Source organism: Salmo salar, chromosome 03, assembly GCF_965601325.2.
Source record: "Salmo salar chromosome 03, fSalSal1, whole genome shotgun sequence".
Classification (NCBI taxonomy): Eukaryota; Metazoa; Chordata; class Actinopteri; order Salmoniformes; family Salmonidae; genus Salmo; species Salmo salar.
The window spans coordinates 95,730,367-95,752,891 of record NC_138293.1 but is presented as its reverse complement, the minus strand read 5'-3'; the positions used below and the strand labels follow the sequence as shown (position 1 = coordinate 95,752,891).

Here is a 22,525-nt window from a genome sequence, read left to right as displayed (position 1 = left end):
CAGGACAGTGACCACTCACCTCGGATTAGACAAAGATTTTTTCTACAACAAAGACGACGCACAAGACATTCTCCAAACACCCCACAGGACCGACATCCCCGTTATTTGCAAGATGAAGCGACGCAGGTACAGAGGACAAAGAGCCGGATGCCTGGTCAGGACCTGGCGAAGGCGACTGGGAATGCTGCCGTTACCGTCAATACTACCAACGTGCAATCACTGGACAATAAATTAGACAAGGTACGATCACGAATATTCATCCAACGGGACATCAAAAACTGTAATATCCTATGTTTCATGGAATCGTGGCTGAATGAGACATGGATATTCAGTTAGCGGGATATAATCTGCACCGGCAAGATAGAACAGCACACTCCGGTAAGACGAGGGGGGGCGGTCTGTGCATATTTGTAAACAACAGCTGGAGCACGAAATCTAAGGAAGTCTCTAGATTTTGCTCGCCTGAAGTAGAGTATATTGTGATAAATTGCAGGCCACACTACTTGCCAAAGAGTTCTCAACTATACTTTCGTGGCTGTTTATTTACCACCACAGACAGATGCTGGCACTCAGTCAAGACCGCACTCAGTCAGCTGTATAAGGAAATAAGCAAACAGGAAACCACTCACCCAGAGGCGGCGCTCCTAGTGGCCGGAGACTTTAATGCAGGGAAACTTAAATCAGTTGTACCAAATTTCTATCAACATGTTAAATGTGCAACAAGAGGGATTTTTTTTTTAGATCACATGTACTCCATACACAGACACGCATACAAAGCTCTCCCACGCCCTCCATTTGGTAAATCCGACCACAAATCTATCTTCCTAATTCCTGCTTACAAGCTAAAATTAAAGCAGGAAGCACCAGTGACTCAGTCTATAAAAAAGTGGTCAGATGAAGCAGATGCTAAACTACAGGACTGTTTTGCTATCACAGACTGGAACATGTTCCGGGATTTATCCGATGGCATTGAGGAGTACACCACATCAGTCACTGGCTTTATCAATAAGTGCATCGAGGACGTCATCCCCACAGGTACTGTATGTACATACCCCAACCAGAAGCCATGGATTACAGGCAACATTGGCACTGAGCTAAAGGGTAGAGCTGCCGCTTTCAAGGTGCGGGACTCTAACTCGGAAGCTTAAAAGAAATCCTGCTATGCCCTGCGACGAACCACCAAACAGGCAAAGCGACAATACAGGGCTAAGATTGAATTATACTACACCGGCTCCGACGCTCGTCTTATATGGCAGGGCTTGCAAACTATTACAGACCACAAAGGGAAGCACAGCCACGAGCTGCCCAGTGACACGAGCCTACAAGATGAGCTAAATCACTTCTATGCTCGCTTCGAGGCAAGCAACACTGAGGCATGCATGAGAGCATCAGCTGTTCTGGATGACTGTGTGATCACACTCTCCGTAGCCAACGTGAGTAAGACCTTTAAACAGGTCAATATACACAAGGCTGCGGGGCCAGACGGATTACCAGGATGTGTGCTGTGGTGGCTAATTTCTGCATTACCAAATGAGGAGAGTTACAAACTTCACACACCAGTCAGAGTTATACTTAAAACTACATCTTTAATAATTAAGATACTTTTACAAAAGTACTTGACTTTCAATGAAGTGCTATCTCTAATGAGCCATTGAAAAAAAAGTGACTACACATAAGTACAAAGAGCTTTTATACCCAAGATCCACCCCTCTCAATGTACATGACAAACAGCAGATCTTAGGAACTGTTCACAAAGGGACCTTATACTTGAGAAAGGAGTATCCCTTAGCCAGATAACATTAGCTACAAATTATCGTTCAGTTTGGTCCCTAATGACGAGGTTCTAATCTCGTTCCTGGTACTTCATAGTACAAAAACACCATCTCATCCAATGGCATATATCAATTGTCAACTCTAGATACTCCCATCTCAAGTAAACCCCCTCTTGATCCCACTCCTGGACAAGCTCACTGAGGGGAGTGACCTGCGCACAGACATTGTGGAGACAAATAATTGGTTCCCCATTAATTACGCCATCTCTTCACATGGTTTAAGAATAGGTAAAGACACATTCACATATGAAGACAATGTTCCCTTTTTTCCTCCTCCCTGTCTGATATTATGCATAGCAACAGAGATATGTCAAAGACAAGTCTGACCTCTCCCTTCTCTGGGCCCCAAGTGACAGAGCCCCAGCTAAGGGAAAAGTGCAACTAAAAGACACCAGAGTCCCAAGGATACATTCTAATGACAAGTGTCTCACATAAGCATATTATGCTAATAAAACATCTTAATTATCTATGTTACCCAACTAATTCTGATTCATCCGCCACAGTGCTCCGGGCATGGGCTGACCAACTGGCAGGTGTCTTCACTGACATTTTCAACATGTCCCTGATTGAGTCTGTAATACCAACATGTTTCAAACAGACCACCATAGTCCCTGTGTCCAAGGAAGCGAAGGTAACCTGCCAGAGCAGGAAATTCTATGAACTAAACTGGAGAGAGGACAGAGCAGGATATTCTAGAAACTCTAAACTGGAGAGAGGACCGAGCAGGATATTCTATGAACTAAACTGGAGAGAGGACAGAGCAGGATATTCTAAAAACTAAACTGGAGAGAGGACCGAGCAGGATATTCTATAAACTAAACTGGAGAGAGGACAGAGCAGGATATTCTAGAAACTAAACTGGAGAGAAGACAGAGCAGGATATTCTATAAACTAAACTGGAGAGAGAACCGAGCAGGATATTCTAGAAACTAAACTGGAGAGAGGACAGAGCAAGATATTCTATAAACTAAACTGGAGAGAGGACAGAGCAGGATATTCTATAAACTAAACTGGAGAGAGGACAGCAGGATATTCTATAAACTAAACTGGAGAGAGGACAGAGCAGGATATTCTATAAACTAAACTGGAGAGAGGACAGAGCAGGATATTCTATAAACTAAACTGGAGAGAGGACAGTACAGTATTGTATTTCAGAACGACCAGACATACTGAATTACTGTGTTGTTGTGTCTCTACAGCTGAACAACATGATGGAGGACCAGACATACTGAATTACTGTGTTGTTGTGTCTCTACAGCTGAACAACATGATGGAGGACCAGACATACTGAATTACTGTGTTGTTGTGTCTCTACAGCTGAACAACATGATGGAGGACCAGACGTACTGAATTACTGTGTTGTTGTGTCTCTACAGCTGAACAACATGATGGAGGACCAGACATACTGAATTACTGTGTTGTTGTGTCTCTACAGCTGAACAACATGATGGAGGACCAGACGTACTGAATTACTGTGTTGTTGTGTCTCTACAGCTGAACATCTCTTTCCATGATGGAGGACCAGACATACTGAATTACTGTGTTGTTGTGTCTCTACAGCTGAACAACATGATGGAGGACCAGACATACTGAATTACTGTGTTGTTGTGTCTCTACAGCTGAACAACATGATGGAGGACCAGACATACTGAATTACTGTGTTGTTGTGTCTCTACAGCTGAACAACATGATGGAGGACCAGACATACTGAATTACTGTGTTGTTGTGTCTCTACAGCTGAACAACATGATGGAGGACCAGACATACTGAATTACTGTGTTGTTGTGTCTCTACAGCTGAACAACATGATGGAGGACCAGACATACTGAATTACTGTGTTGTTGTGTCTCTACAGCTGAACATCTCGTTCCATGATGGAGGACCAGACATACTGAATTACTGTGTTGTTGTGTCTCTACAGCTGAACATCTCGTTCCATGATGGAGGACCAGACATACTGAATTACTGTGTTGTTGTGTCTCTACAGCTGAACAACATGATGGAGGACCAGACATACTGAATTACTGTGTTGTTGTGTCTCTACAGCTGAACAACATGATGGAGGACCAGACATACTGAATTACTGTGTTGTTGTGTCTCTACAGCTGAACAAGATGATGGAGGACCAGACATACTGAATTACTGTGTTGTTGTGTCTCTCCAGCTGAACATCTCGTTCCATGATGGAGGACCAGACATACTGAATTACTGTGTTGTTGTGTCTCTACAGCTGAACAACTCGTTCCATGATGGAGGACCAGACATACTGAATTACTGTGTTGTTGTGTCTCTACAGCTGAACAACATGATGGAGGACCAGACATACTGAATTACTGTGTTGTTGTGTCTCTACAGCTGAACAACATGATGGAGGACCAGACATACTGAATTACTGTGTTGTTGTGTCTCTACAGCTGAACAACATGATGGAGGACCAGACATAATGAATTACTGTGTTGTTGTGTCTCTACAGCTGAACATCTTGTTCCATGATGGCCTTGTCAGTGAACCATCCCAGAAGACCAAGGTGAGAATACAGCCCTTAGAACACCATGTTGCCATGATAATCGCCTGGAAACCCTACAATAAAACCCCACTAAATACAATTCTAATAAACGTGGTATTGTCCATCCAGGTGTTATGTAGAGGGGCTTAGTGTCCTGTTCTCTCCACCCCCCAACAACGAGCCATAGCAACTGTAGTGGTGTAGTGGCATAGTGTCCTGTTCTCTCCGCCTCCCAACAACGAGCCATAGCAACTGTAGTGGTGTAGTGGCATAGTGTCCTGTTCTCTCCGCCCCCCAACAACGAGCCATAGCATCTGTAGTGGTGTAGTGGCTTAGTGTCCTGTTCTCTCCACCCTCGAACAATGAGTCATAGCTGGAGTAGCTTAGTGTCCTGTTCTCTGCCCCCAACAATGAGTCATAGCTATTCTCCAACTGTAGTGGTGGAGTGGCTTAGTGTCCTGTTCTCTCCTCCCCCAACAACGAGTCATAGCTGTTCTCCAACTGTAGTGGTGGAGAGGCTTAGTGTCTCTCCGTCCCCCAACAACGAGTCATAGCTGTTCTCCAACTGTAGTGGTGGAGAGGCTTAGTGTCTCTCCGTCCCCCAACAACGAGTCATAGCTGTTCTCCAACTGTAGTGGTGGAGTAGCTTAGTGTCTCTCCTTCCCCCAACAACGAGTCATAGCTGTTCTCCAACTGTAGTGGTGGAGTGGCTTAGTGTCTCTCCGTCCCCCAACAACGAGTCATAGCTGTTCTCCAACTGTAGTGGTGGAGTACTACAGGTTGTGCACACTTTCCTATATCAGTGTTGGTGCTCATTAATAATTTGACAGCGCGTCTTTCTGGTTGATAAAATTATTTTATGTTTTACTTTGTACAAATAAGCAATTATGGGACTGTTTTATTTACTATAACTCTATTACTAATCACATGTATTGTAAGGAAAAATAAACATGCTATGAGTTGCAGTAGGCTTTTAGAATAATGCAAAACATATCCTTGACTCTGTCCAAGTTGATGATCGGGAAACAAACGTTGTCAGTCAGCCTGCACAGCCGGCCCATCAAACAACACCTAAACTATACCGATACTAATTTCACACATAATAACAGTTAGCCAATAGACCAGATTAAATTTACAATAATCTGATGAGTGACAATATTAGTCCTATCAATTGTCTAAATTGTACATGAAGTGATGGGAGTATGAAAGGCCAGTTGGTTCTAGTGTTAAGGACTGGTAGATGGGTGTTCTGGTAGGCTGAAAGACCAGGTGGTTCTAGTGTTAAGGACTGGTAGATGGGTGTTGCTCATGCATTCACTCATGCTGACCGGCTCCAGGACTTTGTTCTTGACTAAAGCCTCCAAGTCAGCCTCCACTTTTGGTCTGATGGCATGAGGTACAGGTCCTGCTTTCAGAAACTTTGGTTTGCTGTCTAACTTAACGCTAAGCTTCCCTGTAATGTCGTTCATACTACCCTGCTGTCCATTAAATAGGTCTGTTTCTTTAAGATGGCAGGTAGGTCTGTGTCTCCATGTGTCATTGTCTGCACTGATGGCCTGTCCAGTGTGATTTTCTCTAACTATGAACATCCCAGTAGTGATGCATTGTCTCCTTTCACAACATACAGTGGCAGCTTTTCAGTATGTCTGTTTACCTGAACTGTGACCTCAGTGATGCCTCTCACAGTGACAGATTCACCTGTGTAAGTCTTTAACACGAGGTGGTGGTTGAAGTGGAAGGTGATTCAGTGTCCTGTCTGACACCAGAGATACAGCTGTCTCTGTGTTAATCTCCAAACACACCGGCTGTCCCTCTAGCGAGCGGGAGACAGGAAAAAGTCAGGACTTTCATCCTTACTTCCTGGTCTGATGAGTCACTCACCTCAGTGTTCTCTTACTCAACAGTGTGAACATGTCTATTTTTCTTTTGTTGGAATGTCTGTTTCTTGTTTTCAGTTTTTACTTTTTTCCCGTTCTCTTTTTGTTTCTGGAGGCTTGTTCGATGTGGCCCTTTTTACCACAGGCTGGACAATCCATGTCCTTACATCAGCATGTAGAAACCTAATGTCCCTTTTTACCACAGGCTGGACAATCCATGTGCTTACACCAGCATATAGAAAGAAGCCTGACGTCCCACCTTGCCACAGTGGAAGCATGTGACTTGATTTCCCGGTCTCTGATTTTCAGTCGAAACTCTGTGCACTTTTCCTTTTTTTGTGATCAACTTTTTATTTATTTTAAAGGAACACAGACAAGAACAAATAGCAGCAGGAATGATTATACAGCTAGAGACACAACGCTGGTAACATATGTACAATTATATTATGTGACCCTGTTATTGCAGGTAAATACAATTATAATAATAAAATCAGTAAGGTGCACATTTGCACTAAAATTATGATGAACGGTCAATCTGTTGGGTAAACAACCCACTACAGTAGTTATTTAATGGTTTCAGTTGCAGAGCTGTCAGTTGTTGTTTGGCTACATATGCATATGTATAAAGTAGCCAAAGACACCTTGATTACATAAATCACACAGAGGAGAGGTTATGATTTTCATTAAATGATGTTTTCTAGGTGGAAGATGAACCCTGTGTATGAGATTACAATGTATCAGCTGGTGATTAGGATTGTTAGATGAACCCACTAAATTCCTGATGAACTCAACTGGTGAGCCTCTTTAGCAGCTAGTTCCATGGACACACTGATTTCAATGTCCTTCACCAAGGTCAGATGACTTTCAGTCAACAGTCTCTTGTGTAGTTTCACTCCGTAGCCCACATACTAGTCTGTCTCTAATGATGTCATTTACAACACCATTAAACTCACAGTGTTCTGTTAGTTTATTTAATGTGGCAGCAAACATTGGTACTGATTCTCCCTCTTCCTGATGTCTCCTGTGGAACCTGAACCTTTCAGTATTAACTAGTGGTTCTGGTGAAAAATGTCCTTTAATAAGTATCTCCACAATATCCCCATACTTCTTATTACCTGTTCTGTCTGGCTGTAGCAGGCTGCCTAGTAAATTACATGTCTTTGGCCCCATTACACTAAAACATGTAGGCACAATTATGTCCTCGCTCCACTGCTCAATACTTTCAACAAACTGTTCAATGGTTCCAACAATTACGATCATTTTCCATTTCTCAATAAGCTCCTGATTGTCACTCTCCTGAATATTGTCCTCAACCACAGCAATATTTTCCTCAGTCAGGTGATCTTCATTCACTTCACTCATTGACGTTTCCTCCTAAGTTCGCTCATTTAGCAGTTTTAATTTAAAGGTTCGTCTTCACAGTTGAATAAATGCTCTTCCCTTTTTAATCACGTTGTTTACCGCTCCAACGTCTGTCTCGAGTCTTTTCTGCTGTCCATGACGATGTTAACTCTCTTTCTTAGATAGCTCAACTATGGACTTGCCTCTGCTAGCAACACACTGTGCTAACATTAGCCTAGACTGTACCACAGAAAATAACAGTTTCAACAGTTGTAAAAACGACTTCTTCCAGAAAAATAGTTCCTGTAGATTCAGACTTACTCATCACCAATCTTTTCTTATGTCTGGTGGGTTTCATAACCACATCTGTATAACAATTCAATAATGATGAGACGGGAGACAGGAATCAGTTCAACCATTTATATGGAATGTGATCATCTCAACACATACCAACCCCCATGATGCTCTGCAGCACAAACATTTAGTGAAAGGATGGAACGACTTAGTGTTACTAACATCATAAACATAAAACATTTAAAACTGCATTTATTTATTATACTGAACTAAAATATAAATGCAAAGGGCAACAATTTCAAAGATTTTACTGAGTTACAGTTCATATAAGAAAATCAGTCAATTGAAATAAATTAATTAGACCCTAATCTATGGATTTCACATGACTGGGAATACAGACATGCATCTGTTGGTCACAGATACCTTATAAAAAAGTAGGAGTGTGGATCAGAAAACCAGTCAGCATCTGGTGTGACCACCATTTGCCTCATGCAGCGCTACACATCTCCTTCACATAGAGTTGATCAGGCTGCTGATTGTGGCCTGTGGAATATTGTCCTACTCTTCTTCAATGGCTGTACAAAGTTTCTGGATATTGGCGGGAATTGGAACATGCTGTCGTACACGTCTATCCAGAGCATCCCAAATGTGCTCAATGGGTGACATGTCTGTTGAGTATGCAGGCCATGGAAGAACTGTTTTTTATTTCAGCTTCCAGGAATTGCGTACAGATCCTTGTGACATGTGGCCGTGCATTATCACTATGAAACATGACGTGATGGCTGCGGATTAATGGCACAACAATGGGATCTCAGTGGATTCAAATTGTCACATGTAAAATGCACTTGTGTTTGTTGTCCATATCTTATGCCTGCCCATACCATAACCTCACCCCCACCATGGGGCACTCTGTTCACAACGTTGACATCAGCAAATCACTCACCCATATGACGCTATACACGTGGTCTGCGTTTTTCTTTTGTGTGTGTCTAGTGTGTGTGTCCTTTGTGTGTGTGTCCAGTGTGTGTGTGTCCAGTGTGTGTGTGTGTGTGCTCAGTGTATGTGTGTCCAGTGTGTGTCCAAGGTGTGTGTGTGTGTGTGTGTGTGTGTGTGTGTGTGTGTGTGTGTGTGTGTGTGTGTGTGTGTGTGTGTGTGTGTGTGTGTGTGTGTGTGTGTGTGTGTGTATTCAATGTGTGTCACGTCCTGACCCTGGTATGAGGTCATTTTTCCCTAGTAGATTGGTCAGGGCGTGACAGGGGGGTGTTTTGTCTATGTGTTTTGCGTTTTCTGTTTTCTATGTGGGTTGTCTAGAGTTTCATTCTATGTTGTCATTTTCTACGTTGTGGCCAGGTATGGTTTCCAATCAGAGGCAGCTGTCTATCATTGTCTCTGATTGGAAGCCATACTTAGGCAGCCTGTTTTTCATGGGGTTTTATGGGTTGTTGTTTCCGTTTAGTCTTGTGTACCTGACGGGACTGTTCTCGGTCGTTTGTTGTTGTAAGTGTATTCATTAAAGTTAAAGAATGAGCACTATACACGCTGCGCCTTGGTCTCCATTCAACGACCCCTATGACTGTGTGTGTGTCCAGTGTGTGTCCAGTGTGTGTGTTGTGGATATATAAAAATGAGGATCTCCTGGAGTCCAAGTCAAACCAAGATTCTTTATTTCGGAGCTCAGAGAGAATACAAAGCAGTGTAGACAGTCTGAATTCAGAAGCATTGGTTGATAAGCACATATCTTTCTACTTCCTGTTCTTGGGCGGAACTCTCAGTTCCCTTTTTATCTACACAAGGACACAGGAGCAAACTGATTTATACTCAGAAGAACAGGAGATTATAATTGGACAGTTTCACAAGGTTAGTCACATGCTCAGTTATGTGGTGTCATGACGTTGGCCTGTGGGTAAGGTTTATGACCCCCCCCATAAATACCTTTCCCCCTTCCCCTCTCTTACTGACCCTACTGAAGGACTGCAGTCCTGTTAAATATAGAGAGTCTGGGAACATCAAACAAATGTGGAAAGGAACCACATATTTTGTTAATAAAACCAGTTGGAAATATGCTTGGGAACGTAATGAGTATGTATGTCAGTTTGGTTGTCATCTGAGACATTATGACTGATGACAGGACGACATAAACTGTATCTGAGAAAGTATACACCCTCTAGTTATCAGAGTCACATGGAATTGTTATGCAATTGAAATGTTTGATATTGAAAATGTTTGTTAGGAGATGAAATGTAATTTTAGCTTCCGAATGAGAGATTTGGGTTTTCATAAGGAAAGTGCCCTGCTCGATCAGTAACCCAACCCTGTGAGGAGACAGGGGTTATAAACGATGAAACTCCTCCCTCCCCCTCTCCACTATATAATCCTTTGACGAAAAGATAACCAGGTAGTTCCAGTACGGGAGGCCTGCAGCCTCTACGTTAGAAGGACACACATGTCAAGTACAGAACTAAGCCAACCTCGGCGTGAGCTCTGGTATGAACTGGTATGAACTTTGAGCTTATTCACTACAGAAGTGCTACTTCCTAGCCGTTGAGTTAGCAGCGGCCGCTGCTTACGTGGGCTAGGAAAGGACGGACGACGGATCCAGTCTAACAACCAGACGAAGATACCACCACGTATCCAATTGACCACCAGAGACATTCTTCCGAGTACAGGAAGATCTGTTGGCCAACCCGGCCAGCATCTACGACCAATCTACCGAAGCGCAGCTCAGAGTAAATATTTATTGCATTTTCCTTTTCCAAATGGGCGGTAATTTAGAATGCATAAGATAATGTATTTACGATAGCATAGCTGCTGTTTCTGTGTTCCTAAATCTTCCCGCTCTTTCATTCAAGCCCAACCCCCTTTCCTTTGTGTAACCAGCTTTCATACAGGTTCCGTCCACCAGGACGCTTTCTGTATGACATCATTGTATTCTATGTATTTGTAATTCTGTGTGATTAGTTAGGTATTTAGTAAATAAATAATTAAACCCAATTTTGTATTGCTGATTCAACTTGTTAGCCAGGGTTCGTGAAGATAGCCAAGAATTTACAACTTTCATTATGAGACTGAAAATAAGACAAGGGTTAATATTGACTGCTATCGAGGTAAAATATTACTAAGTATTTTAAGAGTTTATTCGGAAGATAATAGCTCTATAAACGTTCTTCCGTGGTGCCCCAACTTTCTAGTTAATTACATTTACATGATTAGCTTAATCAGGTAATATTAATTACAGAGAAATCATTTTATAAGTTAGCATGTCATATCACTTAATCCGGCATAGCCAAAGACACGACAACAGGATGTAGAGTTCAGGACAAATACAATTAAAATGTTCATTTACAGAGTGTGTATGTGTATCCATTGTGTGTGTGTGGCGGTCAAGTGTGTGTCCAGTGTGTGTGTGTGTGTGTGTGTCCAGTGTATGTGTGTCCAGTGTTTGTGTGTGTGTGTCCAGTGTTTATGTGTGTGTGTGTGTGTGTGTGTGTGTGTCCCCAGTGTTTATGTGTGTGTGTGTGTGTGTCCAGTGTTTATGTGTGTGTGTGTGTGTCCAGTGTGTGTGTGTGTCAAATCAAATTGAATTAGTCACATGCGCCGAATACAACAGGTGTAGACTTTACAGTGAAATGCTTACTTACGAGCCCCTAACCAACAATGGAGTTAAAAAATACAGATAAGAATAATAAATAAAAGTAACAAGTAATTAACGAGCAGCAGTAAAATAACAATAGCGAGACTATATACAGGGGGGTACCAATAGAGTCAATTTGCAGGTTACCGGTTAGTTGTACATGAAGGCACATATTACATGAAGTGGCTATGCACAGATGATAACAACAGAGAGTAGCAGCGGTGTAAAAGAGGGGGAGAGGTGGTGGGAAGGGGCAATGCAAATAGTCTGGGTAGCCATTTGATTAGGTGTTCAGGAGTCTTATGGCTTGGGGGTAGAAGCTGTTTAGAAGCCTCTTGGAACTAGACTTGGCGCTCCGGTACCGCTTACCGTGTGGTAGCAGAGAGAACAGTCTATGACTAGGGTGGCTGGAGTCTTTGACAATTTCTAGGGCCTTCCTCTGACACCACTTGGTATAGAGGTCCTGGATGGCAGGAAGCTTGGCCAAAGTGATGTACTGGGCTGTTCGCACTACCCTCTGTAGTGCCTTGCGGTCAGAGGCCGAGCAGTTGCATACCAGACAGTGATGCAACCAGTTGTGATGCTCTCGATGGTGCAGCTGTAGAACCTTTTGAGGATATGAGGACCCATATCCTTTCAGTCTCCTGAGGGGGATTAGGTTTTGACGTGCCCTCTTCACGACTGTCTTGGTGTGCTTGGACCATGTTAGTTTGTTGATGTGGACACCAAGGATCTTGAAGCTCTCAACCTGCTCCACTGCAGCCCTGTCGATGAGAATGGGGGCGTGCTTGGTCCTCTTTTTCCTGTAGTTCACAATCATCTCCTTTGTCTTGATCACGTGGAGGGAGAGGTTGTTGTCATGGCACCACACGCCCCGGTCATTGACCTCCTCCCTATAGGCTGTCTTGTCGTTGTTGGTGATCAGGCCAACCACTGATTTGTCACCGGCAAACGTAATGATGGTGTTGGAGTCGTGCCTGGCCGTGCAGTCATGAGTGAACAGGGAGTACAGGAGGGGACTGAGCATGCACCCCTGAGGGGCCCCTGTGTTGACGATCAGCATGGCAGATGTGTTGTTATCTACCCTTTCCACCTGGTGACAGTCCGTCAGGGAGTCCAGGATCCAGTTGCAGAGGGAGGTGTTTAGTCCCAGGGTCCTTAGCTTAGTGATGAGCTTTGAGGGCACTATGGTGTTGAACGCTGAGCTGTAGTCAATGAATAGCATTCTCACATAGGTGTTCCTTTTGTCCAGTTGGGAAAGGGCAGTGTGGAGTGCAATAGAGATTGTATTATCTGCGGATCTGTTGGGGCGGTATGCAAATGGGAGTGGGTCTAGGGTTTCTGGGATATTGGTGTTGATGTGAGCCATGACCAGCCTTTCAAAGCACTTCATGGCTACAGACGTGGGTGCTACGGGTCAGTAGTCATTTATGCAGGTTACCTTAGCGTTCTTGGGCACAGGCACTATGGTGGTCTGCTTAAAACAAGTTGGTATTACAGACTCGGACAGGGAGAGGTTGAAAATGTCAGTGAAAACACTTTTCAGTTGATCAGCGCACGCTCGCAGTAGACATCCTGGTAATCCTTCTGGCTCTGCAGCCTTGTGAATGTTGACCTGTTTAAAGGTCTTACTCACATCAGCTGTGGAGAGCGTGATAACACAGTTGTCCAGAACAGCTGGTTCTCTCATGCATGTTTCAGTGTTCTTTGCTTCGAAGCGAGCATAGAAGTAGTTTAGCTCGTCTGGTAGGCTCGTGTCACTGGGAAGCTCTCGGCTGTGCTTTCTTTGTAGTCTGTAATGGTTTGCAAGCCCTGCCATATCCGACGAGCGTCAGAGCCGGTGTAGTATGATTCAATCTTAGTCCTGTATTGACGCTTAGCCTGTTTGATGGTTTGTCGGAGGGCATAGCGGGATTTCTTATAAGCTTCCGGGTTAGAGTCCCGCTCCTTGAAAGTGGCAGCTCTAGCCTTTAGCTCAGTGCGGATGTTGCCTGTAATCCATGGCTTCTGGTTGGGGTATGTACGTACAGTCGCTGTGAGGACGACATCATCGACGCACTTATTGATGAAGCCAATGACTGATGTGGTGTACTCCTCAATCCCGGAACATATTCCAGTCTGGTGCTAGAAAAACAGTCCTGTAGCTCAGCATCTGCTTCATCTGACCATTTTTTTATTGATCTAGTCACTGGTGCTTCCTGCTTTAATTTTTGCTTGTAATCAGGAATCAGGAGGATAGAATTATAGTCATATTTGCCAAATGGAGGATGAGGCAGAGCTTTGTTTGCGTCTCTGTGTGTGGAGTAAAAGTGGTTTTTTTTGCCCCCTGGTTGCACATTTAACATGCTGATAGAAATTTGGTCAAACAGATTTAAGTTTCCCTGTATTAAAGTCCCCGGTTACTTGGAGCGCCGCCTCTGGGTGAGCGTTTTCTTGTTTGCTTATGGCAAACAACTCTCTAGGTAGATAGTGTGGTCTACAGCAGAATGTAGGGAAGTGGGGGTTTATTCGATCTCCTATGAATTCTCCGAAGGCAGCCCGCCCTCCGGCCCCTTTTTCTCCGCTTCCTCTTCACGTAAATCACGGGGATCTGGGCCTGTTCCTGAGAAAGCAGTATATCGTTCGCGTTGGGCTCGTCAGACTCATTAAAGGAAAAAATAATTCTGCCAGTCCGTGGTGAGTAATCCCAGTCCTGATGTCCAGAAGTTATTTTCGGTCATGAGAGACAGTAGCGGAAACATTATGTACAGAGTAAGTAAAAAAATAAGTTACAAACAATGCAAATTAACTAACAAAAAAACACAATCGGTTGGGGGCACATGAAACATCTGCCTTCTTCTCCGGCGCCATTTATGTATGAGTGTGTGTGTGTCCAGTGTGTGTCCAGTGCGTGTGTGTGTCCAGTGTGTGTGTTTGTCCAGTGTATGTGTGTCCAGTGCGTGTGTGTGTGCGTCCGTTGCATGTGTGTGTCCTGTGTGTGTGTACAGTGAATGTGTTCTCACAGGGCGCAGGATCACAGAAAGATACGGACACAGAGTTACCATGGTTAATATTGACAGAATAAACTGGTCCAAACTGGTGTGTTTGTGTTACTCCATGTATTTAAATGTCATATTGTGATCAAACATAAAACACATGATTAGAGTGAAACATCATATTGTGTTTGACACAGTGACCACCTGACACAGGGACACTGAGGAGTTAACATCATAAACCCTAAACCCTGGATAGAGGGGCTCTGTGAATGTGGAGGTGAATGTGATCAGGTGGGTTAGTGTGTCAGAGGAGACTCTGTAGAAGGACAGAGTGCCGGCTGGCAAGTCCAGATACACTCCTACTCTGTGGGAGCTGGAGGAGGGGACGGCTATGGTCGTGTGATTATTATTGTGACAGGCCATGTAACTGTTGTCAGAGCAGACCAGACTCCAGGACTTGTCATTGTATCCAATCCCACAGTCAATACCCCCTCCTCTCCTGCTGATTCCTTTATATGTCACTCCCATAACAGCCCCTCCCCCACTCCTCTCTACCTCCCAGTAACAGCGCCCAGTCAGACCCTCTCTACACAGCACCTGTTCACAGTCCTCAAATCTCTCTGGGTGAACAGGATACCGCTGCTCCTGTCTCCTACATGTCACCTTTCTGTTCTCCTCAGACAGAGAGAGGAGTCTGTTTACTGTGTTTGGGTCCAGTGTGAGATCACAGGCATCTGATGGATGAAACCAGACACAATATTAGAAATCATCATCATTCACATTAGAATGCTAACTCACTTTTCACTAATTAATTTAATGTAGATGTTTCTAGGTATCAAAAGGAGAAGTTAAGGTAACTTGAGACTTGTTGAATGAATATGTTATACTGTATGGTAATATAAAACACACTTATACACAATAATTACACACACACACCTGTATGCATGCATGAACACACACACACATTTCTAATGTAACACAAACATGCCACACACCTACACAGACACACACATTGTCAAAGCAAGTCTTTCTAAAAGTTGGTGTCCCTGATTTCTGCTTCTGTAGAACTACAGCTGATATTTAATATGACCAAGTAAGTCATGATGGTGGTCTTTGACTTAACTTGAATTAAGACTTATTCTTAGTCATATTTTTTACAGCAGTCAACACTCACATTTTCTAAGGCCAGGTTTCATTGTGTGCTCTCCACCATGTTCCACACTGTAGTGGTAAGCAGAAGACAGTCATTGAGGGATACACACACACACACACACACACACACACACACACACACACACACACACACACACACACACACACACACACACACACACACACACACACACACACACACACACACACACACACACAACACACACAGTCAGCATATAATTTGTCCATGTGGTGGTAAGAATGTTTGTTTTAACAGGCCTGATAACTCAAACATGTCTGATATGAACATTGACATAAACCCTCTACATACTTGAGGTTCTCCAGTCTGCAGTGTGGATCCTCTAGTTCAGCAGAGAGCAGTCTGACTCCTGAGTCTCCTGGGTGATTGTAGCTCAGGTCCAGCTCTCTCAGGTGTGAGGGGTTTGACTTCAGAGCTGAGACCAGAGAAGCACAGCCTTCCTCTGTGACTAGACAGCCTGACAGCCTGACAAAGAGATCATTATCATTTCACAAACACACTGTTAACTGACCAGACCATTTTAAAAAGCAGTATCAGTCAAAAGACGGACAGTGAGGTATCATATTTAGATTGTCCTGAGTATACAGTTCACACCAAACAAAATCAAATCAAAATCAAATCATACTTTATTTGTCACATTCGCCGAATACAACAAGTGTAGACCTTGCCGTGAAATGCTTACTTACAAGCCCTTAACCAACAGTGCAGTTCAAGAAGAGTTAAGAAAATGTTTACCAAATTAACCTCTTACATCTAGACGTTCCGCTAGCGGAACACCTGCTCCAATATCCAATGATAGGCGTGGCGCGAATGACAAATTCCTCAAAAATACAAAAACTTCAATTTTTCAAACATATGACTATTTCACAGCATTTTCAAGACAAGACTCTCCTTTATCTAACCACACTGTCCGATTTCAAAAAGGCTTTACAGCGAAAGCAAAACATTAGATTATGTCAGCAGAGTACCAAGCCAGAAATAATCAGACACCCATTTTTCAAGCTAGCATATAATGTCACAAAAACCCAGAAGACAGCTAAATGCAGCACTAACCTTTGATGATCTTCATCAGATGACACACCTAGGACATTATGTTATACAATACATGCATGTTTTGTTCAATCAAGTTCATATTTATATAAAAAAACAGCTTTTTACATTAGCATGTGACGTTCAGAAAAAGCATACCCCCCGCCTTCCGGGGAATTTGCTAACAATTTACTAAATTACTCACGATAAACGTTCACAAAAAGCATAACAATTATTTTAAGAATTATAGATACAGAACTCCTCTATGCACTCGATATGTCCGATTTTAAAATAGCTTTTTTTTCTGCACGAACCCAGCCTTCACTTTGAATCATCCATGCATCAATTTTCTTAATCATTCATTTACTAACTAACTAAATAATCACAGAAATGCATAACAAACAAACAGTAGATATGGTTACAAGGAAATGGTAGGGGAGTTTCCCTAGTGGGCTAAGCCGATATGACGGCTTGGTAGACAAAGGGAAGTGGGTGTGGACTGAGAATGGCGCGAAAGACAAAAGTCACTACACAGTTGATAATTATATTGATTGAAATGCTAACCCTTTGCACATGAACGCTCACTCATTCGGGAATCATTGCAATCAATATGTATTTACGCTCAGTGTGTTGTCAGAGATCTCTGTTGGAATCGTCCATCTTTCTGTTGGAAAGTTCATCCGCTTGTCTCTCCATCTGCTTCCAAGGAGTCTTAGGTGGTTAGAATGGATACTTCAGAGTCCCATTCAGAATTGTTCTTATAGGATAGATGTTTCGGTGGTTGTCGGTCTAAGCATTCAAATGGTACATAATTCCTAGCTGCAGACTAGTAATTAGTATTGAAGTGTTGCTCTTATTCTGTCGGAATCGATAGTCTCAGAGTTTCAACAACCATTACAACCTTAGCTTATACTGAGATTCTTGTGGCCTCTACTCAACCTTCGCTCCCTCAGCTGACCGAGATAGGCATGGTCTGAAGGGAATTTCTTCAGGTGGGGGTTATATTCGTAACAGTAGAAAAGGGCTGTCCCATGATGCCAGAACAATGTCTGTGCTCATGGGGTGGGCCAATGACTTAGTGAAACTTTAAACAGAAATACACATCTCTCACATCATTTCACAAATAGTTTAATCTTTACTAATTCATTTTATACAATAAATAGATGCAGACCTCATAATGGAGGCTCCTGTAAAAACAGAGTTATGGTAATGTGGCTGTATTGTCTTTCCTGAGGTCACAATCATTAAACAAAATTGACCGGTCGTAGCTGGTTTCTTCACCGACCGTGTACACATTCTCCAAAACATGGATATTGTTCAGTTCTCAAGTTCTGTGATGTAGAAGAAGTTCCTTTGTTCTACTGTGAAGCTCTCTCTCTATACTGCATGGCCGAGGAGGGGAGAGAGTCTCCTCCATGAATTTATGACCTGAGATAACAGAACCTGGGTGTATGAGGGAGAGAGCGTGAGGGGGAGGGTACTCGCTATACCCAAAGAGGGCCACATCATGACAACTGTGACCTAAATGCATGCTCTTCAACTGATCGCTGCCCGCACCCGCCCGCCCGACTAGCATCACTACTCTGGACGGTTCTGACTTAGAATATGTGGACAACTACAAATACCTAGGTGTCTGGTTAGACTGTAAACTCTCCTTCCAGACTCATATTAAGCATCTCCAATCCAAAATTAAATCTAGAATCGGCTTCCTACGTCGCAACAAAGCCACCTTCACTCACACTGCCAAACATACCCTCGTAAAACTGACTATCCTACCGATCCTCGACTTCGGCGAAGTCATTTACAAAATAGCCTCCAACACTCTACTCAGCAAACTGGAAGTAGTCTATCACAGTGCCATCCGTTTTGTCACCAAAGGCCCATATACTATCCACCTCTGCGACCTTTCTGCTCTCGTTGGCTGGCCCTCACTACATATTCGTCGCCAAACTCACTGGCTCCAGGTCATCTTTAAGTCTTTGCTAGGTAAATCCCTGCCTTAGTCAGCAGCATACCACCCTGCATCCGACTGCTGGCTTGCTTCTGAAGCTAAGCAGGGTTGGTCCTGGTCAGTCCCTGGATGGGAGATCAGATGCTGCTGGAAGTGGTGTTGGAGGGCCAGTAGGAGGAACTCTTTCCTCTGGTCTAAAAAAATAACCCAATCCCCCAGGGCTGTGATTGGGGACACTACCCTATGTAGGGTGCTGTCTTTCAGATGGGACATTAAACGGGTGTCCTGACTCTCTGAGGTCATTAAAGATCCCATTGCACTTATTGTAAGAGTAGGGGTGTTAACTCTGGTGTCCTGGCTAAATTCCCAATCTGGCCCTCATACCATCACGGCCACCTAATCATCCCCAGCTTACAATTGGCTCATTCATCCCCCTCCTATCCCCTGAAACTATTCCCCAGGTCGTTGCTGTAAATGAGAATGTGTTCTCAGTCAATTTACCTGGTAAAATAACGGTAAAATAATAAAAATCTCAGCTCACTGGTCACCATAGCAACAACCACCCGTAGCCCATGCTCCAGCAGGTATATTTCACTGGTCATCCCCAAAGCCAGCCACTTACTTTGGCCGCCTTTCCTTCCAGTTCTCTGCTGCCAATGACTGGAACGAATTGCAAAAATCACTGAAGCTGGAGTCTTATATCTCCCTCTCTAACTTTAAGCATCAGCTATCAGAGCAGCTTACCGATCACTGTACCTGTACACAGCCAATCTGTAAATAGCACATCCAACTACCTCATCTCCATATTATTACTTACCGTGTTGCTCTTTTGCACTCCAGTATCTCTACTTGCACATCATCATCATCTGCACATCTATCACTCCATTGTTAATGCTAAATGGTAATTATTTCACCTCTATGGCCTATTTATTGCCTACCTCCCTACTCTTCCACATTTGCACACACTGTACATTGATTTTTCTATTGTGTTATTGACTGTACGTTTGTTTATGTGTAACTCTGTGTTGTTGTTTTTGTCACACTGCTTTGCTTTATCTTGGCCAGGTTGCAGTTGTAAATGAGAACTTGTTCTCAACTGGCCTACCTGGTTAAATAAAGGTGAAATAAAAATAATAAAAATAAAAAATAAATAATGGGGGCCTGTTCGGCCCGCCTTTTCCTGTAGTCCATGATCAGCTCCTTTGTCTTGCCCACATTGAGGGAGAGGTTGTTGTCCTGGCACCACACTGCCACTTCTCTGGCCTCCTCCCTATGGGCTGTTTCATCATTGTCTGTGATCAGGCATACATCTTATGTGTAGTCAGGAAACTTAATGATGGTGTTGGAGTCATGTTTGGCCACGCAGTCGTGGGTGACTAAGTTCACACCCCTGAGGGGCCCCAGTGTTGAGGATCAGCGTGGCAGACGTGTTGTTGCCTACCCTTACCACCTGGGGGTGGCTCGTCAGGAAGTCCAGGATACAGTTGCAGAGGGAGGTGTTTAGTTCCAGGGTCCTTAGCTTGGTGATGAGCTTCGTGGGCATTATGGTGTTGAACGCTGAGGTGGCATGCGAATTGGAGTGGGTCTAGGCTATCCGGGAGGATGCTGTTGATGTGAGACTTGACCAGCCTTTGAAAGCACTTCATGGCTACCGACGTGAGTGCTCCGAGTCGGTAAACATTTTAGGCAGGTTACCTATGCATCCTTGGGCAAAAGTTATGGTGGTCTGCTTAAAACATGTAGGCATTACAGACTCAGTCAGGGAGATGTTGAAAATGTCAGTGAAGACACTTGCCAGCTGGTCTCCACATGCTTTGAATACACGTCCTGGTAATCCATCTGGCCCGTGGCTTTGTGAATGTTTAAAGGTCTTGCTCACATCGGCAACCGAGAGTGTTATCACACAGTCATCCAGAATAGCTGGTGCTCTTGTGCATGCTTCTGTGTTGCTTGCCTCGAAGCGAGCATAAAAGGCATTTAGCTCGTCTGGTAGGCTCACGTCACTGGGCAGCTCGAATCTGGGTTTCCCTTCGTAGTCCGTAATAGTTTTCAAGCCCTGCCACATCCGACGAGGGTCAGAGCCGGTGTAGTAGGATTCAATCTTAACCTCTATGGGCTAGGTGGGACGCTTGCGTCCCACCTACTCAACAGCCAGTTGAATTTTGTGGCGCGTTATTCAAACCCTTAGATATGCTATTACTTCAATTTTAAAAAAATATGACTATTTTACACCATTTTAAAGATAAGACTCTCGTTAATCTAACCACACTGTCCGATTTCAAAAAGGCTTTACAATGAAAGCAAAACATTAGATTATGTCAGCAGACTACCCAGCCAGAAATAATCAGACACCCATTTTTCATGCTAGCATATAATGTCACATAAACCCAAACCACAGCTAAATGTAGCACTAACCTTTGATGATCTTCATCAGATGACAACCCTAGGACATTATGTTATACAATACATGCATGTTTTGTTCAATCAAGTTCAAATTTATATCAAAAACCAGCTTTTTACATTAGCATGTGACTAGCATGTGACTAGCATTCCCACCGAACACTGCCGGTGAATTTACTAAATTACTCACGATAAACGTTCACAAAAAGCATAACAATTATTTTAAGAATTATAGATACAGAACTCCTCTATGCACTCGATATGTCCGATTTTAAAATAGCTTTTCGGTGAAAGCATTTTGCAATATTCTCAGTAGATATTCCGGCATCACAGGGCTAGCTATTTAGACACCCAGCAGGTTTAGCACTCATCAAAGTCAGATTTACTATAAGAAAAATGTTATTACCTTTGTTGTCTTCATCAGAATGCACTCCCAGGCCTTCTACTTCAATAACAAATGTTGGTTTGGTCCAAAATAATCCATCGTTATATCCAAACAGCGGCGTTTTGTTCGTGCGTTCTAGACACTATCCTAAAGGCTAAATAAGGGTGACGAGCATGGCGCAATTCGTGACAAAAGAATTCTAAATATTCCATTACCGTACTTCGAAGCATGTCAACCGCTGTTTAAAATCAATTTTTATGCCATTTTTCTCATAAAAAAGCGATAATATTCCGACCGTGAATCTGCGTTTAGATAAACAGACAAAGGAAAAGAAACCATTCGGTCGAAGCGGGCACGCGCCTAAGCCCATAGTTCTCTGAGTGGCCACTTGCCAAAAGCGATAAAGTGTTTCAGCCAGAGCCTGCCTCGATATCGTTCAACGTTTTCCCGGGCTCTGAGACCCTATGGAAGACGTAGGAAGTGTCACGTTATTGCACAGATCCTGAGTCTTCAATAAAAAGAGTCAAGATGAAACACTACTTCTCAGACAGGCCACTTCCTGCTTGAAATCTTCTCAGGTTTTGGCCTGCCATAGGAGTTCTGTTATACTCACAGACACCATTCAAACAGTTTTAGAAACTTTATGGTGTTTTCTATCCAAAGCCAATAATTATATGCATATTCTAGTTACTGGGCAGGAGTAGTAACCAGATTAAATCGGGTACGTTTTTTATCCAGCCGTGCAAATACTGCCCCCTATCCCCAACAGGTTAATCCTGATTTGACGCTTTGCTTGTTTAATGGTTCATCTGAGGGCATAGCAGGATTTTTTATAAGCTTCCGGATTAGTGTCCCGCTCCTTGAAAGCGGCAGCTCTAGCCTTTAGCTCGATGCGGATGTCGCCTGTAATCCATGGCTTCTGGTTGGGATATGTACGTAAGGTCACTGTGGGGACGATGTCGTTGATGCAGTTATTGATGAAGCCGATGACTGAGGTGGTATACTCCTCAATGCCATTGGATGAATCCCGGAACATTTTCCAGTCTGTGCTAGTAAAACAATCCTGTGGAATAGCATCCATGTCATCTGACTAGTTCCGTAATGAGTGAGTC

At 43.4% G+C, this 22,525-nt stretch overlaps 1 protein-coding gene across 1 annotated transcript in view; it reads right to left on the bottom strand.

Annotated features, from left to right (window-relative positions):
- Positions 1–9,491: 9,491 nt before the first annotated feature.
- The window catches only part of LOC123741747 (NLR family CARD domain-containing protein 3), a 30,202-nt gene continuing 17,168 nt past the window's right edge, over positions 9,492–22,525 (bottom strand). Inside the window, exons 9-11 of the mRNA XM_082972909.1 lie at positions 15,940–16,113; positions 15,631–15,677; positions 9,492–15,190 (exon numbers count right to left, since the gene is read on the bottom strand). Coding sequence (XP_082829035.1) covers positions 14,634–15,190; positions 15,631–15,677; positions 15,940–16,113 — 778 coding nt within the window. The 3' untranslated portion in view covers positions 9,492–14,633. The remainder of the gene's footprint in view (positions 15,191–15,630; positions 15,678–15,939; positions 16,114–22,525) is intronic.